This window comes from Cottoperca gobio, chromosome 17 (assembly GCF_900634415.1).
Source record: "Cottoperca gobio chromosome 17, fCotGob3.1, whole genome shotgun sequence".
NCBI classification, from domain to species: domain Eukaryota; kingdom Metazoa; phylum Chordata; class Actinopteri; order Perciformes; family Bovichtidae; genus Cottoperca; species Cottoperca gobio.
This window is the reverse complement of record NC_041371.1, coordinates 20,154,559-20,177,058: the sequence shown is the minus strand read 5'-3', so window position 1 is coordinate 20,177,058 and position 22,500 is coordinate 20,154,559. Positions and strand designations below refer to the sequence as shown.

At 43.8% G+C, this 22,500-nt stretch overlaps 1 protein-coding gene across 4 annotated transcripts in view; it reads left to right on the top strand.

Annotated features, from left to right (window-relative positions):
* LOC115022201 (cAMP-specific 3',5'-cyclic phosphodiesterase 4B-like) overlaps positions 1-17,177 on the top strand; it is a 53,302-nt gene extending 36,125 nt beyond the window's left edge. For 2 of the 4 annotated variants that reach the window (XM_029453138.1, XM_029453139.1), the window contains 10 exons: positions 2,748-2,860; positions 9,827-9,920; positions 11,383-11,612; positions 11,698-11,796; positions 12,208-12,372; positions 12,994-13,093; positions 13,321-13,475; positions 13,564-13,686; positions 13,997-14,179; positions 14,708-15,076. In XM_029453138.1, coding sequence (XP_029308998.1) covers positions 2,748-2,860; positions 9,827-9,920; positions 11,383-11,612; positions 11,698-11,796; positions 12,208-12,372; positions 12,994-13,093; positions 13,321-13,475; positions 13,564-13,686; positions 13,997-14,179; positions 14,708-15,076 — 1,631 coding nt within the window. Of the gene's footprint in view, positions 1-2,747; positions 2,861-8,847; positions 9,339-9,826; positions 9,921-11,382; positions 11,613-11,697; positions 11,797-12,207; positions 12,373-12,993; positions 13,094-13,320; positions 13,476-13,563; positions 13,687-13,996; positions 14,180-14,707 lie in introns of those variants that run through there. The other 2 variants (XM_029453140.1, XM_029453141.1) reach the window with 2 other exon arrangements.
* The last annotated feature ends 5,323 nt before the right edge of the window (positions 17,178-22,500 follow it).

The following is a 22,500-nucleotide window of genomic DNA, read 5'->3' as shown; positions in this document are numbered from 1 at the left end:
GAAGCAGGTTTCTTTTTTTTGGGGGGGGGAGGTTGAGAGCACAGAGAGGGGCAGTGTGAGGTGGATGTGAGCGGAAGGTGTCTCGGGCGGTAATGGAGGTGGGGGGGATGTTTGAGCCCGGCCCTGCTCGTTGGTGCAGTTGATGGCTCTCACAGAGGCTGGTTTGTGGCCCTATAGGGGAGAGAGTTGGAGGGAAAAGGCAGACGGGGTATGTCTGCACACTGAGCTCTGTTGTCCTCGGCAGCCTCCAGCATATGGCCAAAGCATTAAGACTCACCGAAGTAAAAAAAGGGGGGAAAAAAACTTCCACTGAAAAAACAGGCTGGAAAAGTACCTCGCACTCTGTCTGGGAGCAGGTTTTTCAGACTGAAAGTGCGTCACGCCACCTTTGACTGGTGACATTATAAAATGTCTGTCAGCCCATTTAGAAAACTGTATGTATGATCAACCAGAGGTGATGATGGATTCAGCAGTCCCATCTACTCCTCCTGTGTGCGTGTGTGCACATCATTTGTTTTTCTTACAACTTCAACTCAAACCTGATCATAACATGTGTCAAGTTATAGAGAAACAGCTGTTGTCGTTTTTTTAGGAAACACATCGGATGAATATGTGAAGTTGCGGTAGGCAAGTGGCATGAAGCCAGACAGCAAAAGCAGTAAACTTTAGTTCTGCAGTCTACGTTTGAGGGTTTTTACTGCCATCAGATTCTGGACTGTGTGTATGAATCAGCTGCCAGCTTCGAAATGACCTGTATCCTGGTCGAGCCTTTGATGATTCCCGACTTCCCTGTTAAAATGTGTCTATATACCCTCATTGGAGGGAACGGGGGCAGGATGTGGTCTAAGCTTCTTGGCAACGTCTCCTGCCCCTATGGCTCAAGACGGCCGCACGTTGGTGTATACCCGGTTTCAACAGCTCACCGCCTTGTGCCTGAGCTGCTTTGATGCTCTGCGCTGTCACAGACTTTTACATGGCTTTGATGCCAATGGTTCCTGTGAATAGTTTGAACCGCAAAGCTTGGCGTCTAACGGCATATTGTAACCAAGGATTCTTTTGAATTCTCCAACCTGGAGCTCAAATAAAGGAAACCTAACCCTAACCCTGACCTGAAGAATGAGGCTACCACTAGCAGTCGTGCTCTTGTAATCTGAGGAGCATGATTTCTATAAACCGCAGTCGGGTTTAAGCGGTTGAAACTCGACTCTCCTTTGTGATTCAGAAGAGTCGCTGTAATCATGTTGTTCTGATACTTTTGGTGGGAGGTTTGCTCGACTGCACATGTCTCGCCTGAGCTCTCATTGAAGCTCTTTGTTGAACACCGGTTGGTTGAGAGTCTTTACGCCATCACTGTGCTTTGAAGTGCTTTGATCCGCTATATTGACGTAAATTGGGGAGCAGCACGTTGGCTGTCCTGTTGTGCTAAGCATATGGGGTAAATTTCTTCCATGTGTGAAGCCCTATGAAGTCGAGATCAGTCTTTTCCGTAGAAAAAGGAAGGTGGGGAGATCCAGATGCGCTCAGCGTTCACTCCGTCTGGGAAGTTTGTTGGACCAACATTTTCCCTGGTATATCAGAGGATGATGCTTCTTAATTTGTTTCCTTGTGTGTTATCATCTCAGTGCATTTCTCATAAACTCCCTTTTATCCTTGTCAAGCTTGTACGCCTACCACATGTGAGTCACAGCTGCTAATGACGGAGCCACTTCATCGAATGACAGCTGTGATTGTTCTTAATTACTCCGCAATTCAGTAATACCGCTCCATATTTTGTGTGGGTTCAAGGCCGAAGAGGAAGTGCTTTGGTTTCTTTGGCACACAGAGAAACCAACTCCCCCCCCACCCCCCCAAACACAGGGAGTCAAAGTTTACCTCTCGTGTTGCTTGTGCAAACACAGAGTTTGGTGTTTGATATAATTTCTTCTCCCTCAGAGAGGAGAGAGCCGGTTTGTGAAGCATGGTGGTGTGGTGTGCTGCTGCAGTTTAGCAGAGTACCGCCTTGAAGTGGTCTGCAAGTCTCAGAAAGGAAGTCATCGGGAGTGGAGGGAGTTGGATGGTTGTCTTTGCAGCATTGACAAAGTGCATCCAATAAGTTAATGAAGGTTTTTCTCCTCTCGTCCCCTTTCTCTTCTCCCCATAGCTTTAGCATATTAGATTTAGAGATGCGTTTGTTTGGGTTAGAAACATCATGAAGGGAAAAGCCGGCCGGGTGTCTTTCACTTCAGGCAGTGGGTTTGTGTACTGTACCTGTATGTGCACATCATTTGTATGTGTTTAAATGGGAGGGGGTTCGGGGGGGATCACAGACAGCAGGAGGCAGCAGACTGCCTGGTTTGCACGCCACTCGTTCAGCAGAGTGATACTGAGTGAGGGGGCGGGAGAGGAGGGGGGAAGCCAGACAGAGTGGGAGGGGGTTTGAAGAGCGCACGAGAGCGAGGGAAAGAGGGAGATACAGAAAGAGAGACTACAGAGAGAGAGAGAGTCTGCAAACAGTAACTCTAGCCCTCAGTTGGTCTGAGAGTACGACTTCCCTGAATTTTCTGAAGTGGTAAAGTGCAACAAGATGAAGGAGCTGTGTGTGCACACCTCCCCCTCTTCCTCTGCGTCTCCCGGATGCCCCAGTGGCCAGTCCTCTGTAAGATCGAGCCACACCGGGACCCTCGTACCTCCGCGCATGGTGTTGGGGGGCTCCGCTATTGACATGGATCCTCTCAGGCCTGATTACGTGTCCATGTGTCTGTTGGCAGATGAGTCCTACCAGAAGCTGGCTATGGAGACCATGGAGGAGCTGGACTGGTGTCTGGACCAGCTGGAGACCATCCAGACCTACCGCTCTGTCAGCGACATGGCCTCCAACAAGGTAGGACAATTTAGCCTACATATTATTATTATTATTATTATGGTTATATGTAAATGTGAAAACAGTGCATTTGTAAAGCTGCTAGGACGTTTCTGCCCATGTCCAATGATGGGACTTCAAAAAAACATTCTGTCCTGGATTGGACTTTTGTTTATGGAATTGCAGTTTTTATTTGAGCTGCTTGTTATTCAAGATACATTTCTCTTCAAAACAAAACATTTTTCTGTCATATTTTAGACAATTAGCTGAAAGGTATCATGTATAGAGGGACCTCAGGTAAATAGCGCCTCTCCAAAACTCCAAGACGTCAGAAGATTTGATCAGCTCACATTAGAAGCTTTTAATTTCCACATTGCAAGTTTAAACAGTTGTCGTATGAACACTAATATGCCCTTAATACAGTTCTGCTCACGTCTTACACTCTTAGTATATGCAGTGTTGGGGAAGCTTTGAAAGCTCTGCAAGATACTATTTCACACTGGAAGAATATGAACTACAGCGTAGATACCCAGGAAGAAATCTAGTTTGTTTACTAAAGATACTTAGAAAAAGTAGTTCAAACTACAAAAAACAGATCAAATTGTAAATGTGTGACATCAAATTATAACAATATATCATATAAAAAAGTGTCACTCAGTTAAGTGTATTTCAGAAAGTGCCCACTTGTTTACAGGTCGTGCATAAACCGAAAAGAAAAAAAGTTTGAACTGATATTTAATAGAAAAGGAGGAGGGGCCGATCAAAGGGGGTTCAATCAAGGTAGAGAAGCAATGGTAACATAGAATAAATAGTTATTTTCCTTTTATGGCACTAAAATACTTTTGGAGAGTTAACTACTGAAACTACAAACAAGTAATGTAACTACTTGAATCACGATGCAAATATGAATGTAATTGAACTTCCAGCAAGATACTGCAAAATGTTTCATTCTTCCCAAAACTGAATATGTGTTTAACTGTGTCATTGCCCGCTCTATCCTCTGAGATAACGATCACTATGAGACCTCCCAGGAACACAGCACACCACCACTATACAGTGTCATGTCATTAGAGCAAAGACGATCATTTCACACGTCCAATCCTTGATCTAATGGCTGTTCAATACTACAGAATTATTATTAACACAGTATGTATTCTGTAATACGCTGTCAGAAGGCATGATGCACAGCTGAACAATTGGTCCTTGTTGCACCGTGGTTGTCAATTTGCACAGTGTATGCAAAATGTAAATAGCTTTTTGCCACATTGACGCACTTGCAAAGTAACATCCGTTCTGTGGTCGAGTATGAGCTGGCATCATGATTTGGATCTATTGTAAACAAGTGTTTGTTTTGTCGTATATGACTTTCCTGTTATCTTAAAAAGTCTGCATTCAACGGAAAACGCTCTTCTGCATTTGAGTCAAATGGCCTGTTGTACAACAGGGCTGATCTTTAGATGAACATGCAGTATGATTTTAACTGCCCAGGTGCATGTCTCATTCATTTTAGTGTGCTGTGGATGTTGGCTCTGTTGTAATGTGGAGCTCAGTGGGACATTGGTCACTGAAGAGACGTCATCATTAAAGGTCGCACTTAACTGACAGACATTTGTTTGTCCAGACTATAGTTTAAGATTAACAGATTGACCTTCTGCCGCGCCAGGTTAGGTGTTATATGGAAAGCTAAGTTATTGCATTCATCCTGGAACAAAATGAATGTAAGGGCTGTAAAGCGACACATTACATGGCAATCCATCCAACACTTAGAATCTTCACTCAAAAACAGAAATGTCAACCTCGTGATGAAGCTGGAGGAAAAGTTGGGGATCACCAAAGTCATTGGAACATCTTCTGAGGCTAGATAAATCAAACATGTCGTTTAAAATCTTACCAAACCACAAAGCTGACTTTTTGTTTTAAGTGAATCTAAATAAACCCATTGTGGTGTTTCAAGGCAACACAAAGCAGCTATTTAGAACTAATTACTTCCCTTTGCTTTGATGAACGTTTCATGTGTTCACGTGTTTCATTTGTGTAGAGCTCAACCAAATTACTATACAGCGCAAAGTATTACTCAACCCCCATGCAGACAGTGGAGACTGTATGGCGGCGTCAGATTCTAAACACCCAGGGTGGTGTTGTCCATTTCCGTCTGTATTCCACACTGTGGTCTGAGGGAGGATTTGGATGGGGAGGGGTGTTTTCAGACCGTAACTGGTGACTGTGACCGTGACACCAGTTTCCTGTCTCTTTATTTCCCGTTCCCCCTCTCCTTTACTCCCTGGTTACCAGACGACAATAGCTGCGCTTTGACCATGCAGCCAGGTTGAGTCTTTGCAGACGACCACGTCACTGCAACTGTCAAGACAATGAGCACAAGGCCCTGCAGGGGCACAGCCGCTCGGTCAGGCAGTCCGGGCACATTGTTCGCCCTGAGTCAGAGTCCTCCCATACGACCCAGCGCTAAGCATTGTTGACCAACATAGAACGGAGGTCAACAGTTTATGATGTTAAGGTTAAGGTTTGTCAGTATATTGGATTGTTGTGCAATTGTGCAGGGATGGACATAAATCATTTATTGGTCTTCTCGCGTTTTTATTGCAAATTGGTGTCAAATGCAGTTTCATTATTGCACCAAGCATCTGCAGGCTTCATGCTCCTTCCCAGCATTTACATGACGTTATGTTTGACAAAGAGCCCGTTTCTTTTCGGAACCAGAGAGAATGTAATTGAGCCCACAAATCAAACCCAGGGTGTCTCCACTTTCAGTGTCCAAGGGCACAGGTGTATCCGGGGCTACGGGGACCACACACCCTGCTGACCGCCAGCCTGGTCGCTGTGACCTCAGAGCGGGGAGCTGCTCCCCTGCCCCTCACTATCATTAGCCTCGCCACACTTCCATGCCGATGCCGGTGACGGCCTTGGACAAACACTGCCATCTGAATCCAGTTAGAGGAGCTTTGCGGGTTCGCGTGCGAGCGAGCCCCCGAGCCGAGCGCAAGCGAGTAGGAAACTTTAACTCACGTGTGGTCGCCTCAGCTTTAAAGCACCGCCGTCTTCAGAGGGGAAAAAATGACAAAATTATTGAAACAGATGTAGTGGTGGGTCTATAGCTGCAGCAGGAGTAATGGACATTAAATTATAGTGTTGTGATTCCGTTTGACTAAAAGGGTGGTGAGGAGATCAGACGAGCTGCAGTAGTGATTATGTTGCCTAATTGTAATTAAAACGTTTTACCTCTGTAATCTGCTGTTATCACGGAAAATAAACCAGAATGAGGAAGGTAAATATGAAACCTGCTTTAATGTAGTTTTTCATCAGCACTTTCTAGGAAATGAGCCTCTCTATGTTGCTAAACAGTAAAAACTTGCGAGGTATATGATTCACTGTGTTGACACTGTAAACGGCCACACAGGGGAGACGCAGGATTGGATCACTCTTTGTCAAATTGCACAGCCGAGGTATTGCAATATGAGGTCAAGCTGTTTCTGCCTCTGTTCTGTTTCAGTGGAGGTCAGAGTGTGCTGCAAGAACAGAGACTAAAACTATTAAAGCCTTGTCCCAAAGGAATGTCATTTGTGATTTTCTGCCACAATACGTCAGCACGGCTGTGTGCTGAACTTGTCCTCTGGGACTTTTCGGTGATGAGCTCAGGTATGTTAGTTGTTTTGCGCCTGAGGCCATGAGAGGAAGCAGGATGTCTACCAGTAAATGACCTCAGTGAATTTCTCTATCAAGTAAAAGGGAAGTAGGTGGGAACAAGTGCTCGGGCCTGTGTCGGAGGGAGGAGCCAATGACTTCTGTGTAGGCCAGTCATACAAGTCAGCTTTACCGCTATACAGTATGTTTCCTGCCTGACTCTACTTCAGAAAAGAGAATAGAGAGAGGAAGCAGGCAGACTCTCACACACTGAACAGAGTTGTTGCTCGTAAAACTTTACTGGATTTATTTCGGGTTGTGTTTGTTTTTCGTTCAGTGACAATGGGACTATGTTGTTCTGAAAAGCAAAGCTTTGGGATGCTTACAAGTTGGAAAAAGGTGAGTTTTAGTTTTGGAGCTGCTTGCATTGTGCTGTGGGAGCGTGGGCTGACATATGGAGAGAGTGTGATTTATCCTAGAATAGAGTAATTGATTTGATGTGAGGTCTTTACTTTAAAAACCATAAATGAATATTGAATTTTGTTTGCTTTTTTTTTTTCTTACTCATTAGATTGAGATTTTCCTGTCTTGTTTTGCATCGGCTGCTTTTTGGATTCAGGCCAGTAAAAACAAAACAGTAGTTTGGGGGTTCAAAAAAACTTTTTGACACTTTTTTGTTCAGGTGTTTGGCTTACACCCAAACATATCATTTACAATGTTATTTTGCCGGACAATGACTCCAGTGTGCACCTATTTTGAATATTCAAACTTCATGAGGCATCCGCTCATCATCATCTCAGAACTAACCACAAGTGTTTTACGAGATTACGTAACTTCTCTAGGTTACCTAAGACGGGGTTTGTTCTGAGTGTGAGCGCTCTTTGCTAACGTCAAAGGATGCATGAGTTATCGCCATGCATTGAGTAATCTATTGTCCTGAACTCACTCACTCACCACCGTGCCGTGAGTGTGTGCTGTGCGTCTGAGCTGAACTGTATGACCCCGGGTGACTGAAATGTGTCTCTGTGTCTGAGTCATTTCCTAGAGGTCACACACATCCACTCTGTTCCGCCACTTTAAAGAATCAATTACGAGTTCCCTTTGAATGGAATAAAGCCTTCTGATTCAAAGCTCACATTTTTGTCCTTACGAGCTCTCTTTGATTTTTATGGACTGCCTCTGGCAGTCTGAGCTTTGAGTGCAGCCAACGCTTTGAAAGTGGTATTCAAGTTTTACAGTCAAGTAGATGTTAGCTGTCTGCTTAACAGCTATTAGACAGCTGTTGAGGCCAGAAAAGAAAAGACCCCATTGTAAGAAAAAGAAGAAAACAGAAAGCCCTGGCAAAAGGCATGTTCATGGCTGGGTCCTTTGAAGACATTATAAAAACAGGGAATTACAATCACATTTTCAGGAGAAATAATGAATTGCCCCATTATCCCATTGTATTCATTATAAAGATTAGGGAGTGGTTTTGAATGAGTATATTACACTTTCTTGATGAGTAAAAAGCCATTCTGCATCACAATCTGCCTTCTTCTAAAAGAAACTGGGATTGTGTGTTACAATGCTTAGTTGTGTCAATCCAGTGCACTCTGCTACAGATTGTGTGTGTGTGTGTGTGTGTGTGTGTGTGTGTGTGTCTGTATGTGATATGATGAGTGTCGAGTGGGGACCACCGTGAGAACAATGGCGGGGGCCACGTGACTCTGTTGCCATGGCGTTCAGGTTGTCGTGCAATTGGTGGTACACCGGTGGGCGGCAGACTGAAAACACATCGGTTTGTCTCCCATCATCTTCGTTTGGGTCTTTTTTAATATAGAAAACTGCTGCAGTGAGACAGGAAATGTGCTTTTTTAAATATATCGTTTCAGAAATCAGAGAACCAGACCGGGTCGTTGACATGTCCTGTAATGATTATGTGTACAGCACGTTATAAAACACTCAAATCCAATCTGGTAAATTAATACCCGTCGTCTCCTCAGCCATGTGATAAACGCTCTGGTGCTTTGAAGCCTCACATTGCGCAGTATGCGTTGGATCTGTTCTGCATTACTGAGCAGGGGGAGCCGATCGAGAAGTGAGGGAAACCGTGGTGGTGGGGGGGGATTGAAAAGAGACAGTGGGAGGGGGTTTGCAGAGAGCACAGGAGTGAACGAGAAAGATGTGGGGGGATTCTCCAAACTCAGATTTTCTGCAGTGCTGTGCATGGCTCAGTGTTTAGCGAGGGTGGGAGGCAAAGAGAGAGAGACTCCATCAGCCTGTCTGCCAAAAGGGACTCTACATCTACAGACTCTACCCCCCCCCCCCCCCCTGCTCGCTGCCTTTCTCTGTTCCTCCTTTCCTTTCTCCCTCCGATTCAGAGCCTGCCCTTCCTCCCTGTCTCGCTTAATCTGGGATAGGAAAGGCTGAATTTCCCCCTTCATGTCACTGGATAACATTTGGATGGTAGCAAGAGAAGAAGAGTGTTATGAGAGACAGACACAGGCAGTGTGAACCGAAGAAAAGGAAAGGAAATATTGATTGCATCTGGGGGGGATTCCATCACTCTAGCCAGCGGCTTTTGCAATCCTGGAAAACAGTGTGCGACGCTATGAGGAGGCACATTTGGCCAGGGATGTAGGGGTCCGCCACAGCCCCTCTCTGGAGAGTTCAGCTGGGGCGTTTTTACCGTAGTCGACCGTTGGAAGGCGGGGATTCGGTGGCACTTTGAGCTTCAGGTTGTCGGGCTCAGCTCAGCCTGCGGGGTCCACTCAGAGAGGAGCATACAGGGCTTCTACTGTGGAGCGCCAGGGGCTCAGCACAGCTCAGCACCATGCCTGAGGCCAACTACCTGTTCTCCGTGTCCTGGGGATACATCAAGGTGTGTCCCAGAGGAGAGCTGGCATAGATGGGACTGTGTGTGGGGGTGTGCATGCACATACTATGTCTTTTCACTGAGTGAAATGGCAGATTTCTGACATCTGATTTTGTTATGTTTTGATTGCCCACTTGAATGTTGTTGATTATCTCAGCGGTGGCATGCCCTGAGAAAAACTGCCGCATTTTGTTTTCCTGGAAAGACTCAGCATAAACATTATGACACTGTCTTTTGTATATTCTGCACTGTTTTTGTTTGTCATTACTTGGCGCACAAGTGTCTTTGAGGCTAACTCGAACCAGTACCAAGAAGACATAAACACAGACCTTATATGGCGCAGAGGCCATGTTCTCATGGGACATATTCCAGTGGAAAACAACAGGAAATGCTTTATTCCTCTGCTCGGAAACCGCAGTAAAATAAATAACTGTGTTTTTTCTTGTATTGGTCATTTAATCTCATGTATTTTTGTCTTATCTCTATGCTTCCAGTTCAAGAGGATGCTGAACCGGGAGCTAAGCCACCTGTCTGAGATGAGTCGCTCTGGCAACCAAGTGTCAGAGTACATCTCCAACACCTTCCTAGGTGAGCACTGCAGCACATATTCAGTATTAATTGCATAAGTGCAATGTAAAACTTAGGTGATCCCTCAGGAATGACGCATACTGTCTATATGTGGCAGAGGTTGTGAGGTTACCCAAAGCATGTGCTAAGGAGCTCTCAAACCAGTCTGATCTGGTCTGAGAGTCCCCTCGCTCTGACTGCAGAGAGATGTGGAGGGAGGACAGGGGGAAGACTTCCCTGAGCGGGGGAGAGGGAGAATGTTTGTGTGCACAGATACACACTGCATTATTCATCAGGAGGACAGCAGTGTTTCCTGGTGTCTTAAAGAGCCCCGCAGCGTTTCATGACTCGCAGCCAGCTGTCTGCACCTCAGGTTTTCCACCTTTCCCATCCAACTCATCACCTGCATACACCCTGACCAGCCAGCTTATCAGGCCTGTGTGCACACTGAGAGTCTAAGGGAAGATGGGCCGTATGCATGGTGAAGAAAGTGTAGTTCTACTACCAGAGAAGTGGTGCAAGGGAAGAGATTTCTGCAGCTGCTCGGGGAGAAGAGAACGTTATCTTTGAAGCTTAGGGGTTTTGTTGTCGTCTGTATTGCTGTGAGATCATTCGTTGGAGGGTGCAGCTGAGATATTTTCCTCGCACTGCGGTGTATGTGGTGCACACACTCAGAGCGAGGGTGTCTTGCACACACTGTCAGCTGTGTAGAGCATGTGAGAATCTCATTCAGCCAGCAGACAGACTGAATCACGTGCACCAAACAAACCCGCACACTAACAAAAACACAACATGACATAAACATTTTGGCCCAATATGAGCCAGCTTTCCACGTTTCTGAGGATTGTTATTACAGCAGGGCTCAGTTTCTCAGAATACACGGCCCACTGGAGCATTTTCAGAAATCGTAACATTTTATGAGCAGTTCTTGGGATTTCTTGAAATTCATTTTCTTCTCTTAAATGTCCAGAGAAATGTATTTTAGAGCTGCAACAATCAGTCAATCGGCAGAAAAATATTGGCCAACTCAATTATGGAGATGTCTTGCTTTTCTGTTTTATATCATATTAAAGTGAATATCTTTGGGTTTTGGAATAATGAAACAAGACATTTAAAGGCATCACCTTGGACTTTGAGAAACTGGGATGGACATTTTCTGCTACATTCTGACATTTTATACACCAAACGATTAATTGATCTGAGAAATGACCCTCAGATTAATCGTTAGTTGCAGCCATAATGTATATCAGCTGTAACTGAGGGTTCACTTACTAATTGAACAACTGTCAGTGCAGCTTTAATGTGTTCTCACGCAGGTGTGAGAGGTCAACTATCTCCCCGTGTTAACTTTGTTTACTCGGATTCAAGTCAGGGTGCTTACACAACATCTCATGGTGTCCGTTTTTGTCTCTGTAGCGTAGTAACTGAAAAGTTTAATCTTATTTCATTATTTTGTGTTACTTTCTATTTCCATTTTCTTCAGACAAGCAAAATGAGTTGGAGCTTCCATGTCCAGTTCCTAAATCGAGGGAAAGGAAAAGAAGGCAGCGGCAGCAGCAGCAGCAGCCGCTGCAGCCGCAGCCGCAGCAGCAGCAGAGTGGGATGATGACGCAGATCAGTGGGGTGAGGAAGGTCAGCCACACGCCCAGCATCTCTGGAAGCACGGGGAATCGTTTCGGGGTCAAGACGGACCAGGAGGAACTGCTGTCCAAGGTAAGCGATTATACAGATTATACAGCAAAAAACAAACAGACTTTGTGTGACTGGCTGAGACACTTACAGTCGTCTTCTCTAACAGGACCTGGAGGACATCAACAAATGGGGCCTGAATATCTTCAAAGTGACGGAGCACTCCCACAACCGACCGCTCACATGCATCATGTACACCATCTTTCAGGTCAGTGCTCCATCCTCCTCAGCTTCAAGTCGGAAAGCGCTCGTAAACAAAAGTGCGAAAGTGTTCATGCACACATGCAGCAATAGAAGGCGTGAGGCACAGCCCGCGTCAGTGTGTACAGTATGTTCTCTGTTACGTTCAGCTGTCACTATCAGTGCAGGGACATCTGCTTGAGGGACATTAGCACTTGAAATGGATTTCTAGCTGTGAATCATCCTGGCAGGGGACCAAACTGTTTTCCTTCTCAGCCTCTTCTGTAGTATATGATTAGAAATGTAATTGAACTTAAGGTCAGATCTGCTGGCGAACACTTCGACTGTAAGAGATGCTTGAAAATACGCAAAGAAAGAAACTTCACTGTGACGCTCTTTTTATTATTATTCTAATGTTCTTCCTCTGTGTCGCATGCAGGAGCGAGACCTGATGAGGAAGTTCAAGATTCCAACGGACACCTTTGTGACGTTCATGCTGACCTTGGAGGGCCACTATCACTCCGACGTGGCCTACCACAACAGCCTGCACGCCGCTGACGTAGCCCAGTCCACACATATCCTCCTGTCCACCCCCGCGCTGAATGTAAGTCCCTGTCTCTGATAGTGAACCATGCAATCTCATTATTTTTAGCGCCGACCAGCAGCTCTAGACATTTGGCAGCCACCGTTTTTGCCCTTGGAGGCTGACATTTGGCATTGAGGTCAAGTGTTAGAGCTTGACTTTGAGCCTGTACTTATAACAGGCTGCTAGCAGTAGACGCGTTGCTCACGACATACTAACGAGTAGATCAATCAGCTTGTTCATACAGAAAATATGTGAGCAACCTCTCCGTTGCGCAGTTTGTTGGAAACTAAATGCAGTGCGTCCTGTATTGTTTGGTAGTTCTGAGGAAAAACCATCCGACAGCAGCTCCAACAATAATAACACGTGTTGTCTGTTTATAGGAAGTTTCGGTAACTTCTCTGAGTGACATGTCTCACTATTAAATTGTGCCCGCACCTTTTTTCTCCAGCTGTTTATTACGCTGCAATGAGGTGACTGGCAATACTGTCAACAATACTGGCATTACCTTGAAACTGCATGACGGACAGGATGACGCATGAAAGGATCGGCCTAGAACAATTATCTAATACCTCTCCTTGTTTGGGCAGTTTACTGACTGAAGCTCAACCTCTTATTCTTCTTCCTCCTCTTCAAACACAGGCGGTCTTCACAGATCTGGAGATCTTGGCAGCCATTTTTGCTGCAGCCATTCACGACGTGGACCACCCAGGAGTGTCCAACCAGTTCCTCATCAACACCAGTAAGTCCTCTTCACTGGCACTTGTCGTCCTTCAGGAAAAGTCACAATGCCCATTTTATTTAGTCTACATTTACAAAACAGGCAAAGCTGTGTGTATGGTTTAACAGGATCTGTCTCCAAAGGCAACAATGTGGGTTCATAGCGACTTTGCATGGTTACCACAGTTACTTGACCTGAGTTTAAAGAAGTCAGAGCTCCGTTTAATTTCTCCCTCCTCTCCTCTTCAGACTCCGAGCTGGCTCTGATGTACAACGACGAGTCGGTGCTGGAGAACCACCACCTGGCCGTGGGCTTCAAACTGCTGCAGGAGGACAACTGCGACATCTTCCAGAACCTCGCCATGAAGCAGAGGCAGACGCTCCGGATGATGGTCATCGACATGGTGAGGAGACGTCTGTGATGATGACAGTATGCTTCTTTGCTTCCCTCAATAAATCATTTCTTACATCATTATCCTTTCTCTCATCCAGGTATTGGCAACTGACATGTCTAAACACATGAGCCTGCTGGCTAACCTGAAGACGATGGTGGAGACCAAGAAAGTGACCAGCTCTGGAGTCCTACTGTTGGACAACTACACCGACAGGATGCAGGTAGGACGCACGCTTGTACAGCCACATGTAGGCCTGTCACGATAACCTTTTGTAGGACGATGTATTGTCCCAGAAATAATTGCAATAAATTATGTTATTGTCATTTTAAGACCATTGTATGCCACTGAAATAAGGATTATATAATAGCATCATAATGCAAGTACACCCTTTCAATGAGCAATGCACGATAAGTCGTACGTTTAGTCGATAACGTAATTATGGTAACAGGCCTACCCACATGATGCTGACAGTTTGCTTCACATAAAAGAGATGCAAAATGTTGATTTTTATTTTATTTTTTTCTCTGCAGGTTTTGCGAAACATGGTTCACTGTGCGGACCTGAGCAACCCGACCAAGCCTCTGGATCTGTACCGGCAGTGGACAGACAGGATCATGAATGAGTTCTTCCACCAGGGAGACCGAGAGAGGGAGAGGGGGATGGAGATCAGTCCGATGTGCGACAAACACACAGCTTCAGTGGAGAGAACACAGGTAGAGAGCGCGTTAATATTGTTGTTATTACCTGCGCCAAGGTGGTTAGGGTTTTGGCCCGGCATGTCTTTCAGCAGAATTACGGACTACTGACCCAATTCTCATGACTCTTAGTGGAAGGGTGAAGCATGAGCCAAGGAAGAACCCGATACATTTTAGAAAGGATCCGAATCACAGTCTGGATACATGAATAATGTTTCCCTTTAGTTGCGAGATAGGGCACTTGTGCTGCATTCATGTGGTGTCGGAATAATCGGAAAACTTAATTCCCGACTGGGAAAATGTATTCAAACGACCTCAAGTCGAAACTAATATCAACGTTCTGAGCAATAAAATCCAACACATCTTCTTTGTAGCGTCCATGTTGTCATGAAAACATTAAAGTTGGCTAAGCGACTTCCCAACTCGGGGAGTGGGACATCCGAGGATCACATGAATGCACCATTGGCCATGGCAGAGGTCTGCACTCTTCAAAGGCCATTCTAGTTTTTTATTTCGACTGACATCATCCCTTGTTATCTTTTGTAGGTTGGCTTCATCGATTACATTGTCCACCCTCTGTGGGAGACGTGGGCCGACCTGGTCCACCCCGACGCCCAGGACATCCTGGACACACTGGAGGACAACAGGAACTGGTACCAGAACATGATCCCCCAGAGTCCTTCCCCTCCCTTCTACACCAGCGACGGCGAGGGCGGCCCACATGGGGAGCTGGGAGGGGGACCTGGGGCGAGTAAATTTCAGTTTGAGCTGACGCTGGATGACCAGGATGGACAGAGTGGAGACGGGGAGAGAGCGATGATGGAGATGGCTGAAGGTGTGATACTCCAAGACCACGCCTCTGATCAGGGCGGGATTGAAATGGTGGCGCATGACGTCTCCCCAGCAGAAACATAGCTGAACTGACGGTGTTCGTAGAGTGCACCAAGTTTTGGATGAAATAATTTAATTGCAGTAGAGCAATCCTGCAATCTGGCTCTTTAGAGCTGCCTGGCAAAGAGGGCCTTACTGAAAGTGGGGCACCCCTGCAAACAAGGCTTGGAAACCCTGTGGCAGTTTGTTTTTGAGCCCCCTAGAAGGGAGCTGGAAGAGGTCTGTTCTTTAAAGAAGGGACTAACTGTCAGACTGCAGATGCAGGGCTGAACCTCAGATAAAGAAGGGGAAATGGACGACATGTATCCATGAACTGGGACTAGAAACAATTCTTGCACTTCAGGACGTTTTTTACGTTCATTTCAATTCTTTGCGTTGTGTCGGGATTGGATGCCACCTGGTAAAAGTGTCCAACCAAAAGCTACTGGTGAGCAGTTTATTTGTACGCAAGTAGTTTTTTTCGAACACTTGTCTTGAAGGAAAAAAAGTTGTGTGCCTTTTTTTAAAAACTGTCTTTTTTTTTTGTAAGTGTTTTTTATAATTTATTGAACACATTCATGTAGCTGTAAAATGTGTCACATTTTCTACAAAAAGGAAACATTTGTCTCACACAGTCTTCCTAATGTTCTGGCAATAGTATAAGCTTGTTCTCACAAAAGCGTTTAGTGGATGTATTTCTAAAATCTGACGACTTCCCAGCACAATTTGCACTTTGTGGCATCGGACGAAGAGAGTAGTAGTAATATACATTATACTAAACGTGTAAAACCAAAAGAGTTTCTGTTTCTGTTTCTTTTTCTCCAATGATTCATTTCACAAGAAATTAAATAATGAATAGGACAAATTCCTTGAAAGTGGGAAAACATTTTGTATTTATGAGTCCAAAAACATCAAAACTCCAAAGATCCTGTAAAGAAAGCACTTTGATGATTTCACTGCCACCTCTGAACAGAGTTTGATCCCATGCTTGAAGAGTCGCTCGTGTAACTAACGGAAAAGGATTCGGGCCACATGTAAAGAAATGTGAACGAGTTTGAAGTTGGAATTCTGAGATGACAGTCAGAACTCAGATCATTTGTTCACATTTGGCCTTAATCCTCTTCTGCATGTAACAAATAGAACTAGGACCAGAAGTCAAATTGATCCCTGACTTCGTCGTGTAGCTGGATGAAGAGTTCCGGATAAGGTTAAATGTTAGCATAAATAAGATGGAGGTTAGAAATGTCCTCACCTCGTATGGTGCTGAGCTATCCCCAGGGGGAAATCTGTTTCCACCTTGTAATTTCCTCCGTTTCATTAACTCACATTCTCGTAAATAAGCTTTACACCGTGACTCATTTTGAACTTTGAATGACTGTAAGACTGTGTGCACATTTTTTAAAAGACACCTATTATAGTAATAGAATAATTGTATCTTGTAGTTTTTATTCCAGCACTTTTAATATGTCGACAGTCTGGCAGCTGGTTGCCGGTCTGTCCAACACTACCTTAAAGGTACCACGATGTAAGGTGCAACCTTCAGAATAAAGGGTGGGGGATGGATATCTCCCGTGTGTGTGTTTGTGTGTGTGTGTGCATGTGAGTGTGTGTGTGTAAGCGGTCACAGAGTTGCACCCAGCTGTGTTGTGCCGACTCTTCAGCTGTTTGTAACAGTGTATTTATTATCTTTCTCCTTGTATATGATATTGATTGTTAATATTACCTGCATATTTGTTATTATTTATATGCACTACCACACGTCAAATCACAGTTTGACTGAACTCGTCTGGTGGTTGTGTTGTATTAAGCTCTTTTGCTATAAGACCATAACATGAAGTTATGCAGCTCAATTGTGACGATTTGAAATGTTTAAAAACAAAATGTTTGTACCGTGTGAACCAACGCCTGACGTGTGAGGTGCACAAGGAGTCTGACTTTGTTTTTGTCTTTTGTTCCTGGCGGATTATGAAGGCTGAATATTTACTGCAGTATAGTGTGTACGGTGACGGGTCATTGTACAGCTATAGGGATATTTGCTGAAATATATTTTTTCAGTGTTTTTCCTCACAATATATTGTACAATGGTGTATGTTGTGCTCAACAAATGTTTTCTATCAGATTATTAAAATGGGCATGTATTACAGAATGTTCTGGTCTGTGTGTTATTAGCAAATAAATGATAAGAATTTCTCATTTACATAAATACTTTTTTAGTATTAAATATTAAGGGTGTAAGAATATATCGTTACACTTGAATATCGCAATATTGTGTTTAGTGATACTATATCGATTCTCAAACAAGCCATTTTTAGTATTTATAATTTAGTATTTGTAAAAATATATATAATATTATATATATTATATTAATATTTATATTATATATATACTGTGTGTATATATATATTATATATATATATATTATATATATATATATATATATATGATATATAAATAAAAACACTACATTTTTTATTTACTTAATTTGTTTACCTAAAGAATACTGCAAACACTTATAAACTGGAACATTGTTAATTGTGTATAATGTATCACCTTGCTTACATCATGAAAGGTATCGTATCTCCAGATTCTTGCCAATACACATCCCTAATTTATATTTTAGAAAATGTGTTATCCTTGTCTCAAAACCTTTCATTAACCTGGAGAAGGAGAGATGAAATGTAGTTTTTCTAACCTGTATATTAGGAATATGATACAGCCGGGTGTTTCCCTCGACTATATTCAGTGCAACACAATTTAAATGTAATTGTCAGACTAATTACAATAATCTCGACTGATGTGGTTTTGATGACGTCATGTTTCCAGTTTTGCAACTCTGAGGGGAAAACCAGGCAATGATAGAGGGAGGAAAACAACTGACTTCCTTGCAGTGACACCAGTGATGCGTCTCCCCTCTGAGGGTAGAGATAGTGACGCTACGTGCTGAGCCCTCAGGGCATTCACTCTCCCATGGCCGAGAGCACTTTGACCCGAGTGGATAATCATCAGGGCTACGTGATCAGCAGGAGGGCATGCTGGGTAAAATTGGCACAAAGCCAGAGATTTCTTTTTAAGATTGTAGTTTCAACAAAACAGGAAGGAAGATATGTACTGATTATGTGGAAGCTCAACATGTTGGAAGTTTCCAGTCTGTGCAGTGATTTAGATTTGTGTTGATAGACCTTGTAAATACTTATCTGAGACCTAAAATGTGCTGCGTGTGTGATATATAATCAGGGTTGGGGCAGATTACGTTGAAATGTAGTCAGTTACTCAATACAAATTATGTGGTGTACATTTTTGTAATAAATAACGTAATCCATTGGATTACAAACAAAAATGAAATCGAATACTTCAAAATCAAATATTGAAATTATTGCACCTTGTGCTAAAAACAAAAGCAGCTACACGATTCTGAGCTACACAAATGTTTTTATGTTTTTATTTTTTACATTACATCAATGCAAATAAATAGCATTTTTAATATTCATCATTTTCAGTTGGTCAAATCAAATTGAACAAACCCTTAAAAAATAAATACCCGTGCGCTGTGTGATACATGTGCTGTTTATTTTGTAAAAGTTTTTGTTGCTGTTTTTTAGGCCAAACTCGTCAGAAGCACTTTTCATTTTAAAATGGTCATATTTTTAATACGTAATCAAAAATGTCATCAAGTAATTCTTGAGAATGTAATATATATATATATAATCTAACTGCACATTTTATTAAATGATTATAGTTACCCTGTATATAATGAATAAGTCACAGGTTACATTTTTGAGATGTTTAGTTTACTTTGGAGTTTGAGGATGTCTGGATGACCACAAACCTAATCCTCCTCTTCCTGTAGATTCAGCGAAAATGAGGCAACTGTTTATGGTAAACACGGGCGCGGACGAAGCCGACCGTTTTCCATGGTGGTGGTCCGTACTGCCATGGCAATGGGCAGCGAGTTTGTTTAAAACTCTAACACAAGTCTTGTGGTCTGTTGGTGGCTGACGTCAGCAGGGTGAAGGCAGACTGCCCCGGCCCCGGCCCGCAGCACTGTCTGAGCAGCGCCTGGGTTCAGGCTCCTTCTGCCAGTCAACCTTCTTTCTCCACTCCAGCAGCCAGGCTCTGAGAGGGCCCGCGGCCCGGGGCCAAGGCAAGAGAGGAAGAGAACCACTTCCAGCAAAACAAACCCGCTCACTTTATAAAACAAATTTCTTCCTGGAGTGTCTCCTGGCCAGCTGCTGTTTGTTTTTAGTTGAGTTGACAGTAAGGACTGAAGTTGGATTAGTTCAATAGTGTGTGTGTGTGTGTGTGTGTGTGTGTGTGTGTGTGTGTTGTGTGTGTGTGTGTGTGTGTGTGTGTGTGTGTGTGTGTGTGTGTGTGTGTGTGTGTGTGTGTGTGTGTGTGTGTGTGTGTGTGTGTGTGTGTGTGTGTATGGTGGCTGAGACAGATGGGTTAGGAAGTGTGCTGAAAAAGACAGTTCTGCCCCGCTCTAAAGAAAATGATGAATCTGGAAAAGATCAGATGAGGCAGTCCGCTTCCTCTCTGAGGGCTCGTGTGTGTGTGTGTGTGTGGGGGGGGGGGGGATTAGGACAATAACAGGATGTGTCCTTCCCAGAATATGCCACAAATCATCTAGTTATCAAACACGGCGGCAGTCATCATAGATAGGCCATTGTTTGTTCTCAGTGTGGATTTGTTGAACGGCCTCAAATATGTGCAGATACATAGAATGTGTACAGCAGCAGTTATGTAATCCTCAGAATGAGCAAATGCATGAGACATGTCAAAACACATCCGGAATGTAAGACATGGTTTTCTGACCTTTCCTTGAAGGAAAAGTGTAGCCATGCATGCAGTGTTTATTACCCACTCTGAGTTATAACAATCAGCCTTTGCCTTTCTAGGGAAAACACTGAATAATATAAGTCACAATTAGATATGTGGAGTACAAAAATATTATGGTAATTCTGTGTGAATGACTCCTATGCTGTCGTTGGATGTACGTGATTAAAACAACAAGTGGATCCTCTGACATTTAGTCTCTGTGTGAAGCGCTTGTCTGTGTCAAATCACATTTACCGTGATGCATTTCAGGACACTGCACCAGCCTGACATTTGTGCCGATTCCTCTGGGCTCTTTACCCAGCGTGCAGCATTCCCTGGAATTGTTCGGACATGGAAGGGAACATCCCTGTGGGGGACGCAGCAGCACACAAGAGCACGCTGTCGTCCTTGTTTGTCCAAAAATAAATAAATAAAACACCCCTGGGAATATACATGCATGCTCAGACATGACATAACATGAACAGATGTGACACTTGGAGGTGGAGGGAACCCGCTTCACCAGAGGGGGAAAGAAGAAAGACGGAATGGTGAAAATTGATTATGCATGTACAGACACACAACCTGAACCCCTCCAGGTGAACAAACTCATTGCATATGCAGCGTGGATGTCAACTTTATGCACACAGTGAAGGCTGTGACTGTTGGTTCCACGGTGCTCTGATCAAGATAAAGATCTACTGTAAACCAGATGACGTTTAATCCGCATGTCTTTCAATTTATTTTGCCCGAATCGATAGTTGTCCTTATTTGACACAAGAGCAGAGAGAAAGAGAAAGGGGAGCTGTGTGGCTCTCTGGTGTGTCAAAGTGAGCGAGTGCGTGGGAGGAGATGTTCAACATGCACTGCAGTGACACACAGTCTGTGGTGAAGGGGAAAGACACAGAGAGAGGAGGCCTACACAGACTGAAAATATTAAATATGTCACATCTACCAGGGATGAGATGAACAAAACGTTCTCGCTGCAGCACAATGTAAACTCCTGAGATGCCATCAAAGGTCATCTACGCCCAGGGTTTAGATCTGAATGTGACATGGGAGCTTTATTGTAGTATGTTGTCCCTTTAGTTCTCACTAAAAACACACACAGATGAAGGGAAACACCATGTGGCACTGCTGATGATTTAAAGATAAGGTGTTTTACGGTAATAGCCTGTTGCCATTTTCCAGACTTCAGCTCATTATGCACCAGCTACTTTTTCCATAACAACTTTCTCTGAGAGGATCTGACACATGTTTGCCTCGAAATAATGCTTGCAAAGTAAAGTTTCCCCTATGTTTTTTATCATTAAGAAACTATTATTGTTCTTGTCATCGTACAAGAGAAGAGATTAGTCCTATTGTTGTTGTGTTGTGAATTCCAGTAAGGCTCTGAGAGTGTCACAGTCTGCGAGCGCCGGCTCTGCAGCTTCCTCTGCGCCCACTGAACTGCCCTGCATCACAGGAGCGATAACAGCGTTTCCCCCTCCACCCTGACCGGGGCAGACAGCTGCTCTGTAGCCCCAGACGCTGGCCCTCCACATTGGCATCAGGCTCCTCCAGTGTGGGCCTCCGTGTGGAACTGATGGAGGATGCAGATAAGAGAGGCTGTTGTGACTGGGGCTGTCTGAAAGCAACATGAGATGATGGTCCGATAGCTTTTTGCAAGTAATTGTGGTGTTTGTGTCTGAATGTGTGCGAGTAGCGTAAACATGCCTATAGTGTATAATGCTCAGGAGTGGACTCTTTTAAAACCCTTCTTAAGAAGAAGTACAGAATCATCAGATAAATCTACTTAAAGTATCAGAAATACACATACTCATTCTGCAGAGAAAGTCTTTATCCACATGAACGTTTCACATTTCTTTTGCCAAATATTTATATTTAATTATTACATGTCAATTACACAACATAGATAAAAAACACTATACCACATCAAGACTGTATGTCAGTGAGTGTTTCTATGTAAAGATATGTCACATTTAGGGATTTACATTTTTATATTTGATTTGATTTATTTGACATATCAAAAGAGAGTTGGGAGTGCATGAAAACAATTAGCAAGCGAGCAGAGAAGCTAAAATGGATAAATCATTGAAAGATAGCTCAAAGTAATAGGTATATAGTGAAAATTTGCTAAAAAATGTATTTAAATGAAGATAATTAAGACGTTTAGAAGGGAATGTGTCTTTGGTTGAAGTGCTGACAACTCATAGACATCTGTAACTGGACAAAGCAACAAGACACAGATTTCTTTCTTTTTCAAGGCAAAAAGGCCAAATACTTTGTCACGCTGTAGTGAAAACAGAGACACCGTTAGGCACAGAAAATAAATTACAGACAATCTCTAAACAGTCCAGATGTGCTGACATGTACATGTAGGCTGAGCATCACGCAGTATGTCAAACGGCAGCGTGGCCTACGTGCAAGATCAGAGTGCCACCAGAGATGCCATGCCTTATCGCCACTCTACCATGTCAGACAGTCTCATTAAACCCCGGGCAGGACAGTTTTCCTGTCTCTCTCCAGCTTTCTCTTTTTCAGTGTAAGTGGTTCAGAACCACAACCACACATGAAAGAGTTCAAAGAGTAAACCTTTATCTGGGAGTTTTGTTTGCAAAGCTCCCTGGTATTAGCAGTGGATGTATCAGTGAGGG